General features: G+C 43.4%; 2 protein-coding genes and 2 long non-coding RNA genes across 4 annotated transcripts in view; all 4 read right to left on the bottom strand.

Moving 5' to 3' along the window:
* Positions 1 to 204: 204 nt before the first annotated feature.
* On the bottom strand, positions 205 to 2,942 carry LOC148156155 (uncharacterized). Its single transcript, XR_015764726.1, has 2 exons — positions 1,191 to 2,942; positions 205 to 1,121 (listed from the first exon to the last, which is right to left on the bottom strand). It is a non-coding gene; the product is annotated as an uncharacterized LOC148156155 (long non-coding RNA).
* A 5,727-nt stretch (positions 2,943 to 8,669) lies between these two features.
* LOC148156154 (stonustoxin subunit alpha-like) lies at positions 8,670 to 11,129 on the bottom strand. The gene is made up of 2 exons (XM_088011370.1): positions 11,123 to 11,129; positions 8,670 to 9,683 (listed from the first exon to the last, which is right to left on the bottom strand). The coding sequence occupies exons 1-2, from the start codon at positions 11,127 to 11,129 to the stop codon at positions 9,127 to 9,129; spliced, it is 564 nt and encodes a 187-aa protein (XP_087867496.1). The 3' UTR covers positions 8,670 to 9,126.
* Positions 11,130 to 11,293: 164 nt separating this feature from the next.
* The window catches only part of LOC148156142 (NLR family CARD domain-containing protein 3-like), a 159,217-nt gene continuing 147,229 nt past the window's right edge, over positions 11,294 to 23,281 (bottom strand). The window contains exons 3-4 of the mRNA XM_088011369.1: positions 11,925 to 13,716; positions 11,294 to 11,471 (exon numbers count right to left, since the gene is read on the bottom strand). Coding sequence (XP_087867495.1) covers positions 11,294 to 11,471; positions 11,925 to 13,716 — 1,970 coding nt within the window. The remainder of the gene's footprint in view (positions 11,472 to 11,924; positions 13,717 to 23,281) is intronic.
* Positions 16,087 to 22,775, bottom strand: LOC148156153 (uncharacterized). The gene is made up of 3 exons (XR_015764751.1): positions 21,769 to 22,775; positions 16,511 to 16,642; positions 16,087 to 16,357 (listed from the first exon to the last, which is right to left on the bottom strand). It is a non-coding gene; the product is annotated as an uncharacterized LOC148156153 (long non-coding RNA).

Here is a 23,281-nt window from a genome sequence, read left to right as displayed (position 1 = left end):
CCAGCACCAAAATGTTATTTACCACTAGTTATGCTAGCACACTATATGAATGTGGCGACACTAGATGGTAGTTCGGGTTTTGTGGGATTTTAGTTCTAATAGGTTGCTCAACAACGCCACCCTGGGAATTTCACCCAGGGAATATTACCTCTCGTCGGAGGCACACAGGTTCGGTTATGCAGGGATTTAAAACATCTGAGACAGTTCACAGTTATAAAAGTAGTTTTATTAAATTCTCTTTTTTAAAAAATGTTTTTAAAAATGACACAATAAATCAAAATAAGTCAAAAGAAAATAGAAAAAACTGCAGCAGCTGAGGTTACCGGCCGGAGGGGGCGCTATGGGGACGACCTCCACCAAACACAGCAAACCAAAAAAAAAAAAACCTTTTAACACCAGACGCAGTGAGACACCCCAAACTCAAAAATCACAGCACACAGACGAGGAGGACACCGTCACCACACCAACACCGCCACCGGGCCTCAGCAACTGCAAACAAAAACAGACAGTTAACCAATATAATAATCTCAAAAAGAATAATATCAGCCCTGACTAAATAAAGAACAAAAAAAAAGGCTGTAGACAAAATAAGTAAAAGAAATAGAAAACAGATAATACAAGTTAAAACATCAGGCCCAGGCGTGGTCCTCTTGCCGCACCGCAGCGAGAGGTGAAATGGGCGCGCTGACGCCACACCCCAAACACCGCTTTAATGAGGGCGGATAACGCCACAGTCCAACTTTAAAAACAATTGTGCCGAAATCCGGGAGATAAACGTAGACAGGAGCAGAGCAGGTCCGGAAAACGGATGCAGACAGAGCAGATCCGGGAAACGAACGTAGACAGAGCAGATCCGGGAAACGAACGTAGACAGAGCAGATCCGGGAAACGAACGTAGACAGAGCAGATCCGGGAAACGAACGTAGACAGAGCAGATCCGGGAAACGAACGTAGACAGAGCAGCAATGGTCCAACTGTGGGGACTACAAACAGATTAGTCACTAAAACTAAAAGAAAGCGGAGCCTAGATGGGTGTTAATTTCTTACCTGCCGATCCACAAACACGCACACACACACACTCGCAGACCGAGGAAGAGGAGCGCAGCGCTGAGGCGTTTTACCTATAATCACACTTTAATTTAGATTTTCTGACCACGATCAGCTAAAGTGCAGGGAGAGAGAACACCTACCACCAGATCGTCAGCACAACATGCACCAGCCAGCAATTTGTTGCTTTCCGCTGCCAGATTCCACCGGACACAAACCACACAGTGGGAGCACAAAGACGACACATGCTGAATGAGCGCTGCAGCTCCCTTATATACACCACGCCCACCTAAGAACCGGAACTCCTCACCTGGAAACTATTTGTAGAATTACATACATTTCTATACCACTACATTCTACCCCCCCTTCTTGCATCGTCGACCCGACGATGGCCAATTCAAAACTGGAACTATCAGATCCAAGGTCTAAAAGCTGATACACTTGACATGGATGCAGAAGAGCCTCCAGGAAGAGCATCTCCTGCTGGCCGTGGGAGATGGTACACATTAGAATGTTGTCCAGCAGTTTGTCGTTTGGAACGACGTAAGGCCACTGGCTCAGGACAGCTGACAGGTGGAACAGTCACAGATGTAGAGGGTTCAGCGGATACAACTGGTTCACATGGTGACCCTGGTTCCTGGGATGCAGCTTGAGGCTGTGATCTACTAAAAGGTAAGTCAGAAGCAACCACCAGGGGTTGCTGTTCACAAACAAACAGATCATAATCAAATGGGCCATTATCCTCAGACAGTCCTTCTTCTACAGAAGGCAAGTTGTGAGGAGGAATGTGATCAGGAGGAACAACACCAACCACAGGCTTCAGCATGGTACGGTGTACCTGTCTTACTTTAGTCTGGTCATTCATAGGTGCAATGGTATAAACAGAGCCATCGTCCTTTGGTGCCCTCAACACTTTATACTTGACAGAGCTCCATCGGTCCCTGGTCTTATGAGGCCCCCTAGCAGTAAAGTCACGCAAAAACACAAATTGACCTTCTTTTAATGGCAGATGTTTCACCTGAGTCTCATGGGCCTGCCTTCGGCGATCTGCAGCATGTTTCAGGTGCTCTCTAGCCCCATCAAAGGCTACCTGCAAACGAGCTTGATGCTCTTGAACCCACTCATGGACAGAACCACCAACTGGACTCTCAACTCTACCCAACAGGAAATCTAGGGGCAGTCTAGGTTCCTGACCAAACATTAAAAGGAAAGGTGACTCTCCAGTAGATTGGTGAGGAGTTGTATTATAACAATAAAGAACCTGGGGCAAACAGGCATGCCAATCTCTCTTCCGAGACACAGGCAGCGTCCTTAACAGATTGTGCAGCGTCCGATTAAAACGCTCACATTGGCCATTTCCTTCTGGGTGATATGGAGTGGTGCGTGATTTTACAATACCATACAAGCTACACAGCTGCTGGATAAGTGAGCTCTCAAAGTTACGACCCTGGTCGGAGTGCAACCGAGCTGGAACACCAAACTTATAAAACCATTCAGACACCAAAACCTTAGCCACAGTGGCCGCTCGCTGATCCCGTGTGGGGACAGCAACAGTATATTTACTAAAAACATCTGTCAAGACCAAAACATTTTCTAAGCCATTCTGAGTGGGCTCTAAGGTGGTATAATCAATAGCCAAAATTTCATTAGGACGTGATGCTAATAAATGTCCCATGTTACCATAAGCTTTAGGGTGGACATCCTTTGCCACCTGGCACCTCTCACAAGCCTGGCACCATTGGGCCACATCAGAGGCCATATGAGGCCAGTAACACCGGGACCGTAAGAGCGCCAAAGTTCGCTCCACTCCCTGGTGACCATGTTCTTCATGAACTTGGGTCAGAACATCCTTAATTAGCACACTTGGTAACACCAACTGAAACACAACATCACCACCGTCGGACCTAAATACCTTTCGATAGAGAACTCCATCTCTCTCGACAAACCGGTTCCACTGTCGAAGCAGAACCAACGTGGATGAAGACAGCTGGGCTCGCTCCTCTCGACTAGGATGCTGTCCTTTCTTCCAAAACACCAACACGTCCTGTAAAACAGGATCCGCCTGCTGCAAAGCACAAAGTTCAGCTGTAGTATGCTGTGGCAAAACTGCAACGACTGCTTGGGTTGCCTCAACTGTTTCAAACCCCAAAGCTTCCTGCAATGCTCTAGGCATAGCTGTACCCGGAAGCATGACTTTCACATCTGGTAGGTCAGGTGGATGCTGGCGAGAAAGCGCATCAGCATTGGTGTTACTCCGACCTGACCGGTACTTGATCTCAAAATCAAAAGATGCTAGCTGAGCAGCCCACCTCTGTTCAGTGGCAGCCAATTTAGCGGTGGACAGATGACTGAGAGGGTTGTTATCAGTGTAGACAATACATTTGTTCCCCAACAGATACTCTCTAAACTTGTCAGTCATGGCCCACTTAAGGGCCAGAAACTCAAGCTTCATGGAGCTGTAATTTGCCATGTTTCGCTCTGTGGGTCTCAAGCCTCGACTGGCATAAGCAATCGGTCTCACCTTGCCTCCTTGCATCTGAGAGAGGACTGCTCCCAGGCCACCATGGCTGGCATCAACCTCCAGGATAAATGGCTGAGTGAAATCTGCATAGGCTAACACTGGTGTTGTTGTTAGCTTAGCCTTCAGGATTTCAAAGCTCTTTTGACACTCATCAGTCCAACATGCAGCAAGTCCACAATCTGATTTCTTACCAGCTTTGGCACCAGCACACTGAGCCACAACTCTATGCAAAGGAGCTGCCAGTTTTGCAAAACCTTCCACAAAACGACGGTAATAACTGGCAAAGCCAAGGAATGACCGAAGTTCTGAAGCTTTAGTGGGAGTTGGCCAGTTAGCTACAACTTCAACTTTACTAGGATCTGTGGCAACCCCTTCACCAGAGATCACATGTCCTAAATAACGTACCTCTTTTTGAAAAAAGGAACATTTACTGAGCTTTGCCTTAAGCCCCTGTTGTAGAAGTCGATCCAGCACCACCTTCAAGCGCTCCAGATGTTGATCCACACTTGAAGAGAAAACAACAATGTCATCAAGATATAACAAAACAGACTGGCACTGTTGATCCCCAAAAATCCGCTGCATTAACCGTTGGAAGGTACTAGGCGCATTGCAGAGCCCAAAAGGCATCCGGTTCCATTCAAACAGCCCAAAGGGAGTACAAAAGGCAGTTTTTGGACGATCTGCCTCCACAACTGGAACCTGATTATACCCACTAGCCAAATCAAGGGTGGAAAACCAACATGCACCAGACAAGGCATCCAATGACTCTTCTATTCGTGGGAGAGGAAAAGAGTCTTTTCGGGTCTTGCTATTTAACTGTCTATAGTCAACACACATCCGAATACTTCCATCTTTCTTTCTCACTAATACTATTGGAGAAGCATACGGGCTGCTACTCTCTCTAATGATCTGTGAAGTCAGCAATTGGTTGATATGGTCCTTCACCACCTCATAATCAGAAGGGGGAATACGCCTATAGCGTTGTTTAACTGGGACATCGTCAACCAAAGGAATGTCATGAGCTATCAGACTAGTACAGCCCAGGTCACCATCATGAGATGAGAAAACTGTCATGTACTGATGGAGCAATGATCTCACCTGACCTTGTTCTTCCACAGACAAAGACGACAAATCCAAGTCCTTCACCTGCTGTTGCACACCAACTGAAGCCGTCTGGCACCCCATCCTGGCTACTTTTGCTGGGACTTCAGTAATTCCTGCCGGGAGACTCACCACATTAACAACATTCAGTGTGCCAACAACAGTGCGAGGGTATAACACCACTTCAGTCAAACCAACATTAATAATGGGCACATAAGCTGTACCCCTGATTACTGGAACCAAGGCAGGGGAAGCAAGCAAACCAGAAGGCAATCCGGACTCTAAGGGTTCAAACAGAGCAGTAGAGCCTGAGTACCCATCAGAACATGTGGCAGCCACAATTTTCATGACTCCACCAGGAATCCGACAGCCCTTTTTACCCCTGACCTTAACCCTTCCAGGACTATGAGGCTCTTGTAAGGAGGCAGACTGACACTGCTGCAGTGCCTGCATGACGGACTGAGGGGTCTCAGAAACACCAGGCACAGAAGACCAAGCTACACCATGCAGCCCAAACAGTTCCTGATAACACTTCCTGATCACATTCATCCCCAAAACACCTGGGACCTTAGTTGGGAGCTCACCACAAGGGTCCTGAACAACCAAAACACCACAGTGGGGAATCAATTTGCCACAGAGTTGTACATCAAGTTCTAAATAGCCAATATAAGGAATCTTAAGACCATTGGCAGCTCTAAGCTCCAACCAATGACACGAATGGAGACGCTCCAAACCCCAAGACTCCATATGCTGACGAAAAAAGCTTTCAGAGACCGTGGACACCATTGAACCAGTATCCACTAAACATGCGACTGTTACACCACCCATGATTACATCTGCATGAGGACAAGCTGAGATCAATTTAGAAGCACCCAAACTCCCAATAACGGCTTGTGAGCCAGTAGCACCCCCACCTAAACTGTGGCTCTGCAGTTCGGTGGGAACTAGTTTTCCGCCGCTGAAGCAGAATGGGGCCGAGTAGCTGAATCTGACTGAACTTGGGTTCGACGAGGGGCACGCACCCCATCACACTCTCGTGCAAAATGACCAGGCTGATTACACCGCCTACAGATAACTGGACCAGCAAAGGGTGGACGGTTAGTACGACGGAAATTCTGCAACTGAGAAATGCTCTCACTAAGCTGTTGGAGCTGCTCTTGCTGACGCTTTAGCATTTCCCTCATCTGACTCATTTCTGTTGCTGATGTCAAAGAAGCTACCTGAGGACCACCATGAACCCCATACTGGACACCATAAACTGAAGGAACCGACTGACTACGGCTTCTCACAGGATGAGGTACCCCTTCGCGCTCCCACTGTATTGCTGCAGTCCTAACATCAAGCAAAGTGCTGTCCGGCCTCGCGCGCACCAGCTGCTTCAGCTCACGACGCAGGGAACCATCCAACACCTGCTCAACAAACTGATCTCTTAGCAGCGTCTCAGAATTCAACATACCAGCAGGTGCGCGTTGCTTTACCTTCTCCATAAGACCCATTAATGCGAGGGAGAACTCCTGAAGACTCTCCCCCTCTTGTTGTCCTCTGGAAAAGAAGGCCTCTTGGAGAGCAACATATGACTCTGAGCAGCCATACAATTCTTGTAAGATTTCAAACACTTTAGCAGGGTCCTCTCTCTCTGCACTAGAGCGATACTTTATTTCATTCCTAGCCTCTCCATCCAAATGATCGAACAGGAAAAATGCTTGGTCAGCAACAGATAGATGTCGCGCTCTCATACACACCTTTGCTTCCTCCATCCACTCACTCAATCCTATGCCTGTCCTTCCTCTAAAGATGGGACATTTCCTATCCCTAGGCACAAAAATCAGTCTCTCTGCTACAGGGAGACTAGGCGTAGGAGGGGCATTAGCCGATGCCGAAGAAGTGGACGGTTGAGCACCCAAGCTAGCCTGACCCTGTCGCAACTGCTCGTTGTCAGCTCTTAAGCTTGCTACCAGGTCCTTAAGTTCCTGAATTTCTTCTTCCATTATAGCAAGCTTATGATTACTGCAGTGCAAAAAAAAAAACAACCTAAGGTTAAACTATTAAGACCTCACCCACCACTTTGAAGCTCTACATGGAACCACTGCTGCTCTGTTTCTGGATCGGTCAATCTGCACAAAAAGAAAAAAAGGGAAAAAAAGAAAAAAAATACACAAACACAAATATTGAAAAACACAAACACTGGTCTCAGATGTTCATAAAAAGCATAGTCCTGCCGACAACGCCAAAAATGTGGCGACACTAGATGGTAGTTCGGGTTTTGTGGGATTTTAGTTCTAATAGGTTGCTCAACAACGCCACCCTGGGAATTTCACCCAGGGAATATTACCTCTCGTCGGAGGCACACAGGTTCGGTTATGCAGGGATTTAAAACATCTGAGACAGTTCACAGTTATAAAAGTAGTTTTATTAAATTCTCTTTTTTAAAAAATGTTTTTAAAAATGACACAATAAATCAAAATAAGTCAAAAGAAAATAGAAAAAACTGCAGCAGCTGAGGTTACCGGCCGGAGGGGGCGCTATGGGGACGACCTCCACCAAACACAGCAAACCAAAAAAAAAAAACCTTTTAACACCAGACGCAGTGAGACACCCCAAACTCAAAAATCACAGCACACAGACGAGGAGGACACCGTCACCACACCAACACCGCCACCGGGCCTCAGCAACTGCAAACAAAAACAGACAGTTAACCAATATAATAATCTCAAAAAGAATAATATCAGCCCTGACTAAATAAAGAACAAAAAAAAAAGGCTGTAGACAAAATAAGTAAAAGAAATAGAAAACAGATAATACAAGTTAAAACATCAGGCCCAGGCGTGGTCCTCTTGCCGCACCGCAGCGAGAGGTGAAATGGGCGCGCTGACGCCACACCCCAAACACCGCTTTAATGAGGGCGGATAACGCCACAGTCCAACTTTAAAAACAATTGTGCCGAAATCCGGGAGATAAACGTAGACAGGAGCAGAGCAGGTCCGGAAAACGGATGCAGACAGAGCAGATCCGGGAAACGAACGTAGACAGAGCAGATCCGGGAAACGAACGTAGACAGAGCAGATCCGGGAAACGAACGTAGACAGAGCAGATCCGGGAAACGAACGTAGACAGAGCAGATCCGGGAAACGAACGTAGACAGAGCAGATCCGGGAAACGAACGTAGACAGAGCAGCAATGGTCCAACTGTGGGGACTACAAACAGATTAGTCACTAAAACTAAAAGAAAGCGGAGCCTAGATGGGTGTTAATTTCTTACCTGCCGATCCACAAACACGCACACACACACACTCGCAGACCGAGGAAGAGGAGCGCAGCGCTGAGGCGTTTTACCTATAATCACACTTTAATTTAGATTTTCTGACCACGATCAGCTAAAGTGCAGGGAGAGAGAACACCTACCACCAGATCGTCAGCACAACATGCACCAGCCAGCAATTTGTTGCTTTCCGCTGCCAGATTCCACCGGACACAAACCACACAGTGGGAGCACAAAGACGACACATGCTGAATGAGCGCTGCAGCTCCCTTATATACACCACGCCCACCTAAGAACCGGAACTCCTCACCTGGAAACTATTTGTAGAATTACATACATTTCTATACCACTACATGAACATAGTATATATTAGCAACTAATGCCAACCGCTACACCAATTCAGTATTTATCGCTGGCTAGCTGTAAAGTGCTACAATAACATAGTACTTAACAGGAGCTAATGCTAATGGGCTACGCCAACCTGGTGTATTTCTTCAAACCTCAATAGCAGCTCATGGAGGAGTTTGATCTGTTCACATTTCATCTGTCTGATGCCATAAAGTCATGACACGGTAACATTTTTCACAAATATGTAAAAAACATATTTTTAATAAAAGTTACACACTGCAGCTATAAATGCCTGGATTTGTTCAAACTACTAATTCTGCATTTATTATGTTTATAATGCAAATATTTAAATTTGAACAGGAAAAGAACAGAATGAGCAGCAAATGAACCAAATGCAGAAGAAAAATGTTTTTATTTCTCTAAAAACCATGAAGAAAAACTGCAGCAAATAAACAAAAGGAAGATTTAATATTCAAATCTGACGAGTTTAGAAAAATAGGAGCCGACAGAAACAGAAAATGTTCAGAGAGAAAAACTGATCAACATTTCAATGAAATCTGATGAATGAGAGGAAAAAATAAGAGAAACGACATCTTGATATTCAGTGTGAAGCTTTGACTGGAAACAAACAGGAAAACATGAGGATCCTGGAATAATCCTGGAATAATCCTGGAATAATCCTGGAATAATCCTGGAATAATCCCAGCTTCCATCTTTAAAGGACTGGAAGAAGAAAAAGTTTCCAAGGACTCAATCAGAAAAGTTTCACCAAGAAATAGATTGTAGAGATGAACTATCTGTTCAACAGTGAGAGAGTTTCTCTGACAGGAGGAAAATATTTAGACTCAAATCAGCAAAGAGACACTGAGGAACCAAAAGTCAAGAACCAGAATCCAGGAATCAGAGGTTCAGTGAATGTGGTGTTGAAGGTGTGGAGGAGGATCAGTGAGTCAGAGGAGACTCTGTAGAAGGACAGAATGCCAGCAGGACAGTCCACATACACTGATACTCTGTGAGAGACGGAGGAGGAGGAGGAGAGACGAGTTTCTATGTCATTTTGCCAGACAGAGTAACCATCATCATCCGAGCAGTTCAGACTCCAGGAATGATCATTACATCCAAACTTACAGTCTGCACTGTATCCTTTCCTCTTGATTCTTCTGTAACTCACTGATATATAAACTTTTCCTCTCCACTCAACCTCCCAGTAACAGCGACCAGTCAGACCAGTTCTACACAGCAGCTGATTATATACATCAAATCTGTCTGGATGATCAGGATATGACTGAAGCTTCTTCACACGTGTCACCTTCCTGTTGTCTTCAGACAGTTTGAGGTTTCTGCTCACTGTGTTTGTGTCGATGGTGAGTTGACAGGAATCTGATGGAGAGAACAAACACAATCCAGCTGCAGTTATTGATCATTTATTGATCTTTGATGATGATCCTGAATGAGTGATGTGACAGTTTGAAGATGGTTGAATGTGAGCTGCTTTGTTGTCATGAATCAGATGAAAAACACACTTACACTTCCTCAGACCTGGTGTCAAGAATGGGCCTCCAGCAGGCTCCACCCTGAAAGGAGGAGGGGGGTCAGACCATCAGTCTCTTTCAGCAGCAAACATGGACATTACATGTCTCTCAGACACACATTGTCCTCCACTGAGACAGGAACAGTCCAACATCTGGATTGCAAACTGCAGTGGATGTAGGAAGGACAGTTGGTGCTGCTGCAGCACAACTCATTTCTCCAAACACAGGAAAAGCTCCAACAGAGAGGAGAAAGGAAATCCCTCAGTAACAACCTGAAGAAACTCACTGAAGCCTAAAAGGACATCAGGAAACTAAGGAAACATTTCTGGAAGCTCAACCTGATTTAATAATCAGCATTAAAATCCAATCAATCTAAACTCTGATCAACACCTGGATACCTGCTCCATCCACACTCCCACACACAGATGAAGGAATGAAACACTAAACAACCTGCTGCTGAAAACCTGCTGTGGCCTCACTGGAATATCCAGAAATACAAACATTAAAAAGGAGAAGCTGCATCACATTCAACAAAGAGTTCAACAAGAACCAAACATTTGATCTCTGAGCTCAGACTCACAAACCAGGGAGAGGCTTCCATCATCACACACCTCTGACAAACACCTCCAACCTTTCAGCACTTCCTCTACCAACCAGCACCACCAGGTGGCGCTATACACACTTGTGAGTTTAGTTCAAAATCTTGATTTCTCTCTCTGAACTTTTAAACATCCATCTGACCAACATGGAGTTACTTTTCTTCTCATCTTTGCTCCTTGGGGCTGATTGGTCTGGAGCTCCATCCAACATTGTTTTAAAGTCCTTTCTGTCATCAGTAGATCATCATGGAAATCTAACTGAACTTCACTTTTATTCATTTAGTCAGAGTCCCTATTAAACTCTATTAAATCCATCCCACTCTTTCATTTTCCTTGTGAGCCGTTCTTAGTCAGGAGAATATTCCAGAAAACTGGGTAATGATCTCTGCCTCTAGATGAGGCGTCTAAATATTTAATGATCAAACTAAATATTTCTCTTCAAACTAAATGTTTCCCATCAGACTAAAGACGTTTCTCCTCTTCCTCCTCTATCAGACCTTCTCTGCTCCTGCAGCAGGTTCCTCCATACCTGAGAGCTTCCAGTCTCCAGTCTGGATCCTTCAGTCCAGCCGACAGCAGCTTCACTCCTGAGTCTCCTGGATGATTGTAGCTCAGGTCCAACTCTTTCAGATGGGAGGGGTTAAAGGTCAGAGCTGAGGCCAGAGAAGCACAGCCTTCCTCTGAGACCAAACAGCCTGATAAGCTGCAGACACACAATTCATCAAATGATGAGAAGATGAGAACATTGAGGGAGAACCCAAGGTCTGAACTGATGGATGGATGGATTTATAACATGTGGAATAAGTAATAAAGCCAAGCAACTGCTGGGATCTGTAATAATTCTTCTTTTGCACGTAAGATGCAGCAATTTGTCAAGAGCCCAGAGTTACCTGAGAGTTTCCAGGTTGCAGTTTGGACTCTTCAGTCCAGCAGAGAGAAGCTTCACTCCTGAATCCTGCAGGTTGTTGTTACTCAGGTCCAGTTCTCTGAGACTGGAGGACTGGGAGCTGAGAACTGAGGACAGACCTTCACAGCTTCTCTCTGAGAGGTTACAGACACTCAGTCTGAGGAGACAGGGAGGAAACTCTGTTATTAAACAATTCATCAGGATTTATGTTCTTTAAATCAACAATGTTTTCATTGGACAGAGAAGGAACCATCTGATTTTACACAACCTTTGTATTTGTTGTGAACTGGTTCATTCTATAGTTGGACCTCCAGCCTTAAATGACAGAACTACAGGTAACAAGGAGGTTGGAAAGAGAATTATAAAATTACACAATTAACTATATTAATCCATTTCAATGTTAACATAAAGTGGAGGAGTTTTGCTGCTTGGATATGTAACATTATGTTCAGCTGCTGAAGGAAGTCTGTTTCTTTTTTGCTCATCCCCCCCAGTGGGACACTTTGAAGAGACAAAGCACCAAAATATAAACTGAAACATGAATATTTACCTCATAATTAACAGATTTCTACCTATCAACAATACCTGCAGTAACAATGTGTGTCCTTACAGAGCTTTGTTGGAGGCTTTAACCACTGGCAGCAGCCTCAGAAGAGCCTCCTCTGAAGCAGAGTATTTCTTCAGGTCAAACACATCCAGATCTTTTCCTGATGACACTAAGATGAAACCCAGAGCTGACCACTGAGCAGGAGACAGTTTATCTGTGGAGAGACTTCCTGAACTCAGAGACTGTTGGATCTCCTCCACTAGAGAACGATCATTCAGTTCATTCAGACAGTGGAACAGATTGATGCTTTTCTCTGCAGACACATTCTCACTGATCTTCTCCTTGATGTACTGAACTGTTTCCTGATTGGTCTGTGAGCTACTTCCTGTCTGTGTCAGCAAACCTTTTAGGAGTCTCTGATTGGTCTGCAGTGAAAGTCCCAGGAGGAAACGGAGGAACAAGTCCAGGTGTCCATTTGGACTCTGTAAGGCCTGGTCAACAGCTCTCTGATGGAGAGACTTTAGTTCATGTTTTTTAGATGATGAAGATTTCTTAGATGTTTGTGTTTCTTCCATCAGGTTGACTCCAGAGTTGATGAAGGTCCGATGAACATGAAGAGCAGCCAGAAACTCCTGAACACTCAGATGGACGAAGCAGAACACCTTGTCCTGGTACAGCCCTCTCTCCTCTCTAAAGATCTGTGTGAACACTCCTGAGTACACTGAGGCTGCTCTGATATCGATCCCACAATCTTTCAGGTCTGATACATAGAAGATCAGGTTTCCTTTCTGCAGCTGATCAAAGGCTAGTTTTCCCAGAGACTCGATCATCTTCCTGTTCTCTGGACTCCAGTGTGGATCTGTTTCACCTCCTCCATCATACTTGACCTTCTTCACTTTGGTCTGAACCACCAGAAAGTGGATGTACATCTCAGTCAGGGTTCTGGGCAGCTCTCCTCTCCTTCTGGTCTCCAACACATCCTCCAGAACTGTAGCAGTGATCCAGCAGAAGACTGGGATGTGGCACATGATGTGGAGGCTTTGTGACGTCTTCATGTGTGAGATGATCCTGCTGGCCTGCTGCTTATTTTTGAATCTCTTCCTGAAGTACTCCTCCTTCTGGGGGTCATTGAACCCTCTGACCTCTGTCACCATGTCAACACACTGAGGAGGGATCTGATTGGCTGCTGCAGGTCGTGTGGTTATCCAGAGGAGAGCAGAGGGAAGCAGTTTCCCCCTGATGAGGTTTGTCAGCAGAACATCCACTGAGCTGGACTCTGTAGCATCAGTCAGGATCTCCTTGTTGTGGAAGTCCAGAGGAAGTCGACTCTCATCCAAGCCATCAAAGATGAACAGAACCTGGAAGTGTTCAAAGCTGCAGATTCCTTTGGTTTCAGTAAAGAAGTGATGAACAAGTTCCACCAAGCTGAACTTTTTCTCTCTCAGCACATTCAGCTCTCTGAAGGTGAATGGAAATATGAAGTGGATGTTCTGGTGGGCTTTGTCTTCAGCCCAGTCCAGAGTGAACTTCTGTGTTAAGACTGTTTTCCCAATGCCAGCCACTCCCTTTGTCATCACTGTTCTGATTGGTTGATCTCTTCCAGGTGGGACTTTAAAGATGTCTTCTTGTCTGATTGTTGTTTCTGGTCTGTGTGGTTTCCTGGATGCTGTTTCAATCTGTCTGACCTCATGTTCATCATTGACCTCTCCAGTCCCTCCCTCTGTGATGTAGAGCTCTGTGTAGATCTGGTTCAGAAGGGTTGGACTTCCTGCTTTAGCAATCCCCTCAAACACAGACTGGAACTTCTTCTTCAGACCAGATTTAAGTTGATGTTGACAAACTGCAGCAAGATGTTCTAAAATATTAACATGAAAAAAGTAAAGTTAGGATCTAAACAAAATCATCTTGGGGAGATGAGTTGAAAAACATTTTTCTGTTTCTCCAGACATCAGTAAATGTGTCATTTATCCATCAGGTCAAATCTTTGTAGAAATCCTCTTACTGCTCTGGAGACGGTCAGCCAGCTCCTCCTGCTTCATCCTCCTCAGGAAGTTCAGTGTGATCTTCATCACTGCCTCTCTGCTGCTGCTCCTCTGCTCTTCATCATCACCTTTCAACAGCTCATCATCCTCTCTCTGACTCTCTGAGCATTCTGGGCAATCTGGAGTCAGAACCTTGAGGATCTTCTTCAGCTCGTTCTTCACAAAAGTGACAATGTTTTCCTCCAGCAGCTGGAACAGAATAATATATGAAGGAAACATCAGACTGAAATCATGGAGCCAAACACCAGCTGGATGTTGGACAGACTGACAGTCCTCTGGTCTACAAAGTGCAGCATGGAGACGACTGTGAACAGAACCATGGAAAAGTAGTTGTTGTTCATGTACAGACCATAAATATGGAGTCCAGCTGTGTTTGATGCTGCTGGGCAGACGGACCACTGGGAACCTCTGAGCTCTGCTGGTCCACTCTGTGGAGGAACCAGGAACAATCAGGAAGGCAGGAAATATTCATCCAGCAATATTTACTAATAAAATAACTAAGAGTGTCACATTAAAGCAGAAAACAGAGCATCACATGAACACAATACAAAGAAGTTAGAAAGAGGAAGATGAACTACAAGGATGAAGACCAGTAACACCAGAATCACCAGTAGACATTTTAAAAAGTTGGTGCTGAACTTGGATTTCAAACTGTCCACACTGTCAGCAGATCTGATGCTGGTGGAGACAGAGTCCCAGAGCTTGGGGACAGTGGAAGTGAAGGCTCTGTCCACACAGGTCTTCAGGACAGTGTGGGACATCCATCAGGTTCTGATGACTGGATCTGAGGTGATGTGGACATGGAGGAGCTCTGAGATATGTGGGTGTGTCCATGTGGGATCCTCTCCTGGATGTTCTAGAGGATTTAAAATGGATCCTGTAGATCCTGGAAGCCAGTGAGCTCACATTATATCTGTCCACACAGAGACAATCAGAAGGTAAAGGTCCATGAAGTGATATCTGGATGTGAGCAGTGAACCAGATGATCCAAGTAAAGATTTAATGTTCCTGCTGATCCACTAAGAACCAGCAGAACCTCTGATGGTCCACATCAGCTCAGTCTGGTTGAGTTCCAGCAGATCTCACCAACCACATCATGAAGCTTTCCTTCCTGCTGAACTGATCTCACAATGCACACAGGAACCAAGTCCTGATGGATCAGACTGGTTTACCAGGTATTTCCCAGTGGGTGGTGGAAATGTGTCCCACTGTTAGTCTGACATGGAGCCAGGAAGCAGCAGAACATCATCATCATCACCACCCAGAGATGAAGATATGAAGGTGTTTTCATTAGAACAGAGCAGCTGGTTTAGATAATGGATCAAAACTCTGTAAATATAACTGGGAACATCTGAAACTTACTGGTTCAGTTTACAGCAGTTAGAAACAGCTCACCTCTCTGATGGTGGAGATCCAGGAGATTTAAAGTCAATGGGTTCATCCTTTGACCAGTCGCTCTTAAAGGACACACAGCTGGGTTCTGGTTCTGGTTCTGATTTGACCGTCTGATGAATCCTGATGAGAAAAATTCTAATTAAAATATTTCTGTGTATTTTATTCTGTAAAGTTTATTTTGAATGTGGAACATTTTAAAATACTGAGCTATGAGACCCAACTGAATCAGACAGGTCATCAACTTGATGCTCTAAATGATTCCCATCAGAACCGGTCCAATCCTCCAACATGTTTCTGATCATTGATCCTCCTGAATAAATCCCAGCCTTGTTTAAAGAGTAGAAAGATCTGATTCTCAGACAAACATGTTGGTTTAAATGACTGAGAGAAGTTTGATGATCTTAGTGTTGAGCTCTGACATGGAGAAGAACCAGGAGTCGTTTCCACTCTGACCATCCAAGGAGGATCTGATGGAGCTTCATTCAGAACCAGATGGTCCGACAGAGACCATCTGGTTCTGAATCAGATCCACTTGAGGTATAATTTAGATTAAATGCAGAAATGGTTGATGATCCATGATGTTTGAACCACAGAGGTGAAACTGGAATCATATAATTATTTAATTATAATTATAATAATTATATTATAATTAATATAATTATTAATTATAATATAATTAAGGTCTAATCGTCCAGCGTTAATCTGTTTATTGTCAGTTGCTCGAAATCTGATTTATTGCTTCATTGATTTTGAGAACAATCCAAATATCAACCTAGAAATGAAATTCACTTATGGATTTGTGTATCTGTATTAATATTAATATTGGACAAAGTGCATGATTTTGTTTCATTTGGAAACATTAAGTTGATGCAGAACTTGGTATCGTCACATGGCCACAATGACAGATATAAACAGTTACAGCAGTTAGAAACAGCTCACCTCTCTGATGGTGGAGATCCAGGAGATTTAAAGTAAATGGGAAGACCCATTGACCTGTTGCTCTTAAAGGACACACAGCTGGGTTCTGGTTCTGGTTCTGGTCTGAGTCTCTGATGGATCCTGACAGAAACATGATGATTAAAAGTGAATCTGTTCAGTCTGGATGAAGCAGCAAAGAGGAGCAGCAGCAGCTTCATCACCACGTCTGTTTTGGCCTGATATAGTGAACGCTGTGTGAAAAGGGCTGTGGACAGTTAGAGATGGTGACCTCACCTCTGACCTTTGCTCTGGCTCTCATCTTCCCCACACAGAGTGGTTTTAGAGGGAGGGACTCCCTCCTCTCTGTCCTCACACTGATCCATGCTGCTGAATTCACATCAGCTCACACACACTTTCTAGCTTCACCTGCAGAGGAAACACACATCATTCATCTGCACATCAACTCTGATCATCCTTTACATCATTAGTGCTGGAAAAAGATCAGCTGCTCCTCCTCTGATTGGCTCTTCTTCTCTGCTTCATATCAGTGTCAGGTGAATGCAGTCAGACAGCAGAGAGGCAGAGGAAGCTGCATCAGCTGCTGCACTTCTACTATCAGTCCACTAGATGGAGACATGGAGCAACATTTACATTCACTGATTCAACCTGCACTTCTACTATCAGTCCACTAGATGGAGACATAGAGCAACATTTACATTCACTGATTCAACCTGAACTTCTACTATCAGTCCACTAGATGGAGACATGGAGCAACATTTACATTCACTGATTCAACCTGAACTTCTACTATCAGTCCACTAGATGGAGACATGGAGCAACATTTACATTCACTCATTCAACCTGAACAACAGGAAGGATTTTAGTTCATTATTAATCTCTACAAGTTTATTATCTGCTTTAACTATTAACTATTTAATAGTCTGACTGAATCAAAGACATTTTAAGAATAATATTTAATTTTGAAATGATCAGCAAGAAACTTTTCTGTTTGATGTTAATGGCTGAGACTGGAGTTTGATTCCTTGAAATAAAACCATGAAGCATTTTGTTTAGATAGAAAAATAAAGAAACATCACTGTTGTCATGTTTTTTTTTCTTACACGTCATTAATAGTTTAATAATCCTGTAGATTAGTTTTCAAACCGCAGGGAGAATAAACTTTGAGATGAATTCAGAAGTGAACATTTTCTCCAAACATCAGGACAGAAACAAGTAGGAAAGTTCCTGCAAAAAAACTTCAAGTAGAAAAAAGGTAAACTTACAGTTTATTCAAAGAATCCAAAGAGACGAAGAAGAACATCTGAAAATCAGACTGAAACCCAACAGAACCGCCGATAGAACCAGACTAATGCCACACCTGTACAGAGACACAACAGAATTGGACTTTTACGTCGCCTGAACAACAAGAGTTCAAAGTCAAGATGTTGTAAATGTTTTATAACTGATTATGTGACAACTCACCTGGATTGTAGTTTCTTCTTTCAGACAAACTGAACCAGGAGGTCGAAGGTCTGCCGTGAAATCAGAGGCAGGTTGATAAAATGGTCATGAGAAAGATGAAGTTCTGATAAAAATGTTTATGATGGAGTCATAAGGAGAAATGAACCCAGAGAAAGAACAGCTGGTTTATTCCTGCTGGTCAGACTATAAATACCAGGAGATAAATAAACATAAAAGTTAAACAAACTAAACTGTAGTTCTTAACATCACCACATTACTGCAGCTGAAACCACACGTTGTTATAATCTAGATTATTAATATAGCTCCTATATAATCATTGATCATCATGTCAGTGAGGTGAGCAGAGTGAGGACAGTCTCTGGTTAAACCAGGATCAGCTGAGCAGGTTCTGCTGATCCAGGTTCAAACCCTGATTTCATTTCAATCATCAACCTGAATCTAAAGTCAGATCAGCAGCAGAAGGTGGCAGCTTGTTCCAGACTCATTATTTACACATGCAGCTGTTTTCCAGCTGTTCTCCACAGCTGGAGGGAGGGAGGGAGGGGGGATGTTTGGAGGAGACAACCTGAACATTCAGCCTCCAGGTTTTACAGCTGGATTCTGACCTCAGCAGCTGGAACAACGACACAGATGAAACCAGAGACTCCTGGAAAATGGATGTTTGGATCTGATCAGGTCTGCAGATTCACTGACTGGGATTTATTCAGAAAATGTCTCAGAGCTGAGAAGAGCTGAGCTTCTTCAGACTGAATGCCGGGAAATCTTCACTCCTCCCATTCAGGGATGTTCAGGTTCTGAACTTTAGAAACTAAACAGGATTTCATGTCTTTCTCCTCAAAACTTATAATACTTGTTCTCAGAACCTCTTCTTATCTCCCACTTAAGTCCCTTTTCCTTTTGCTCTGCACATCCAGACCAGGGCCGACTTCAAAGCAGGGCTGAATGTTTTTGCATTAGCACTTCCATCCTAGTACCACCCTGTTACCTGGATCACCAAGAGCTGTGGTTCTGATCGGACCGGCTAGACCAGGCTGGTTTGGAGTTAGCTGGATGTTTTTCTAGAAAACTCTGGTACTGAGCCATAAGTTTAAGTTATGATGCTTCCCAAATATTCAATTTCTACATATTTATAGGTTCTCATCCATCCAGGACATGGAAAAATAAAAACAAAAAGAGTTAAAGCAACTTAAGTCATAACTGAAATAACACATGACTTGTATTGAGAACCACTGCAATAAATCAATATTTATGATGAATTTTATTAAGTGGAGTTACTTATTAAAACTTGTTTAATTTATATCCTTAAGTTTTTGTAAAGGTGTAGCAGAGATTAGATCTGTGGCTCTGAACCAAACTCATCTAAACAACATTTAAATCTTAATTTGACTTTTTGGGTCTCAACAGTTTGAGAAAAACTCATTTGATCTGCGTTGCTACTTACTAGCCATTTTTGGTCCTGCAGCTTGAACACAATAACTTTTAAACCACATTTTATGTTTATTTAACTTTAACTTTGCTGACCCCCGAAAATTATTCTCAAGAAATGTTCCTGTTTCTGGTTCCCCAATAATGAGATGGGATCTTCGCCCTGGAGGGGAACGTCTGTCATTTAACTTGTGGTGTCAAGAAATTGCCGTCATAATCTATTCTTACCTGTAAGTTTTGAAATGATGATAATGACAGAATATTCAGCTGTATTTTATTTTCTTTTTGTTAGAATAATTTTAAACTGAACCAACGATCTGCATTATGTCACCAGATTAAACTGATAAATATGCAACTTTTTCCTGCAGTGAAACAAAAAAACTAAAGTTCACTGACTTTGGTCCCACTAACAGTTTGGATATAAAAAATAAAATTCAATGTTTGCACCTAAATTATAAACTATTTATCTGCGGTATCCAAAATGAATATCTCACCTTCCTGCTCTGCATCAGCTGCACATAATCATAATCTCAGGGTTTTGAAGTTGATCTGAATGATAAATCTCCACTCTCTGCTGCACTGGAACTACAATCGCCTCTTCCACCAAATACTTTAATGCTAAATGTAAATAACATTTCTCCATTGAACCGATCAGTAGTCGTTAAGACTGTGAACAAGGGAATTTTCTCAGTTTACGTCGCTAACTAAAGCAGGAAATCCCGCAAACTGCAGCGGTAGTTCAGCTGCCTGTGAATCCAGCTCAGAGACCACTGGATGGAGAAACAACGACGTCAACTTTCTGCTTCGTAGTTCACTAAACATCCGCCAGCTGTGCTAATGATTTCTAACAGCTACTGATCGCTAACAGCTACTGATAGCTAACAGCTACTGATCTTAGGCAGCATTTTGGTCACCCTACCAACTCCCTGTCCAATGGGTGGCACAGGTTGCTACCATCAATAGTAGCCATGCAGGCACACCCGCTAGAAGGAAACAAACGCACCCAGTACAACACTTCCATTCTATTGGCTGAGAGGTTGCCAGGCGACTGTGCCCAAAGGCATTTCCAAAAGCGAACAGAGACTAAGTGTGAGTGTGAGGAGAAATTTTGAAAAGAAACATTACACGTTGTTGGGTAAATTGTATTATTATCAACTATTTGTTATATCTTTATTATGTTCTTAGTTATGTGGTCTTACTTATTTAGTTTAGTCATATGTTTTTAGAAATGTTTCTATATTGTTAACCACTCTGCTTCCTTTCTCAGAGGGCCTCTCTGAAGAAGGGCAGTGACAGCAGCTCTTCACAGAACGGCCTGCTTTGACCTCTTAGATAGCTATAAAACCATCGCCATGAAGATTCACAACTTGTCCTGTTTGATCCTGGGTCAGGAACTGGATTGGCTAGTGTGAGATAGATTGTGTTGTTAGTTAGCTATAATCTTGGCGCTGTGACTGTGTGATGAAGTGTTTTTCCCCTCCCTTTAGAGTTACAGCGCTCTCTATGATTAGGGATCCTAAAGACAATAAAAAGAGAGGGGCAGGCAAATGTGCTTCAGAGCGGTAGGAGATTTGTAACTGGAAGCACATCTCTGTCTGTTCTCCTCGCGAGTATTAAGAATCTAACTCTCTCTTGTCTTTCCTGTGTTATTTGTTGTGTTTAATAGGTGTCAACTCTGACACACGTTTTGAAAAGAAAGCCATGAAGTCCTGCTTTCAAAATAAAATTGTAAGCAAAAGTATTAAAAGTTTTGAGATGAAAGGACATGACATCCTGTTTTCAGACTGAAAATGTGTGCTCTTGGATTATGGCAGAAAAATTCCTCCATAACAGAGGAAATGTTTGAGAACAAACAGAAACTAAAGGATGAAGGAATGAAGAGATTCCAGTTTAACTGGAAAGACAGAAGGAGCTGCAGAAACACAGATGGTGGTGATTTAGTTTCAACAAATAGAAACGTTTCAGGTTCACAGCAAAGTTAACAGAAAACAAACTGCAGACATGATGTTAGAGTCTAATAATCTATTAATTCAGATTCAGACATTAATAATCCTTGTAACAGTTTTATACATTACATCTTCTGTACCACCCATTTGTAAATTATATCAGCTAAATTTGATTATATTTCAGTTCAATATGAGACACATTTGTTTATAATTAAGTTCCATACAAACTATGAGATACATACTGTCTAAAGGATGTAACTGATGGTTAACTCCACAGAAAGAAAAGTGAAAACTGAAGATAAATATAAGAAAAATGCAAGAGAAACGATAAGAGGAGAGAAAACAACCAATAAGGATCATTTAGCCCCTCCTGGACATCAGCTCACCAGGTCTGTTTAGTTTATGCTTATTTTCTGTTAACCGTCAGATATAAAGTACATGAATTTGTCCTGATGTAGAATTTTGCTGTCGTTCTCTAATGTGAGCAGTTCTCACGGGTTGTCAGCACCAGAATAAACCCTGTTTTCTACATTGTGCCAAAGTCCTTGAGGTGCTACAATCCTGTAGATTAACCTTCAACCAGCAGAGATTAAAACTCTGAGCTGAAATCAGAAGTGAACATTTTCTCCAAACATCAGAGAGAAACAAGCAGGAAAGTTCCTGAAGACAAAGTTCAAGTAGGAAACAAAGCAAACTTACAGTTTGTTGTAGAATCAGAAGAAGAAACTCTCCAGTGGCTTCAGACCGACTGAGACTCAGGAGAGCTGCTTCTGGGAATAAACCAGCTTCACCTGCATGGAGGAGGAGGAGGAGTTACTGGGAGGAGTTCAGACCTGATTCTGCTCCAACTGGTTCTAGCAGATTCATCGCTGCCGTTCTGAGATGAAAAACTCAGAAGCCCCTGACCCTTTATCCCTGATGCCCCTGGTGCCTTTTTGAGTTTATTTTATTATCTGTATGTCAGGAGGCCTGCTGGTTCCTCTGTTAACGTCTCTGGTAGAGCAGCTCTGTCAGGGAGGAAAAGACGTCGTATCGTCTCGCTTCGCATGCAGAGATCAGAGACCATCTGACTGACAGAAGGAAAGAAGCCAACAGGTCGTCTGATCCACAGGTGGAGGCCGAGATTTATAGGAACAGGAACCAGATTCAGCAGGTGTGAAACTATGAGGAGCTGAAGGGCCTCACCTTTCCCCAGAGCTGATCTGGATCCAACAGAACCGGTTCAGCAGCATCTGCAGAGCCGACCAGCAGAGCTTCACTCCCAGTTTGTTCTGGTTGCTCTCTGAGAGGAAGATGAAGATGATGATGGTGGTGGTTTGTGGGATCCTCCTGCACAGTCAGATCACCTTCCTCTCTCTGCTCTCATCATCCTCACTCCAGTCTCTGCAGGTCTTTCTGTCTGGAAGCTGCTCAGCTCAACCACAGCAGAGGTTCTGGAGGTCCAGCAGGTTCTACTGGGTCGGTCTCAGACCAGTTGCTGTGTGGTTCTGCTGCTGTTTGGTTGATAAGCTGAAGTTCTGACGTGGTTCTGTCTGGGACCAAAGTAAATGGAGGTTCTGTTGTGTTCTGGTCTCACTTCAAATTGTCCTACTGGGAGAGTTTTGGTCCATCTGGTAACAACTTTTAAAGGTTTATTCAGATTGTTGTCGCTTGTTATTCTGTTCAGGTTCTGGTTCTGGTCGGGTTCTGGCCTTCATATATTGACCTGAATGACATCAGCTGAACTAAAGGACATTCTGACGTTTCCAGAGACTTTCAGCTCCAAACGGCTCTGAGTTTATTATCATCTGCAGCCCGAAATTTTAGCATAACTTGACAAATAGTAAAGTTTTAATGATGAATCACGAAGTTTTTAATGTTGTCGATAAGATGAGCCTCATACTTCCTTCATTTTAAGTATTTATTCTGCTGTGGAAGCAGAACAACCAGTGAGACCCAAACCAATAACTGATTATAAAATATCTATACATACTGAACAAAATGTCACATATTGTTGCCATGTGAAGCTGGACAACATGGACATATTGTTGCCATGTGAAGCTGGACAACATGGACATATTGTTGCCATGTGAAGCTGGACAACATGGACATATTGTTGCCATGTGAAGCTGGACAACATGGACATATTGTTGCCATGTGAAGCTGGACAACATGGACATATTGTTGCCATGTGAAGCTGGACAACATGGACATATTGTTGCCATGTGAAGCT

This window comes from Poecilia mexicana, unplaced genomic scaffold, assembly GCF_051168715.1.
Source record: "Poecilia mexicana isolate PSO_F unplaced genomic scaffold, ASM5116871v1 scaffold_12, whole genome shotgun sequence".
NCBI classification, from domain to species: domain Eukaryota; kingdom Metazoa; phylum Chordata; class Actinopteri; order Cyprinodontiformes; family Poeciliidae; genus Poecilia; species Poecilia mexicana.
Note: the sequence above shows the minus strand (reverse complement) of the source record. Positions and strands in the feature narration are given on the sequence as shown.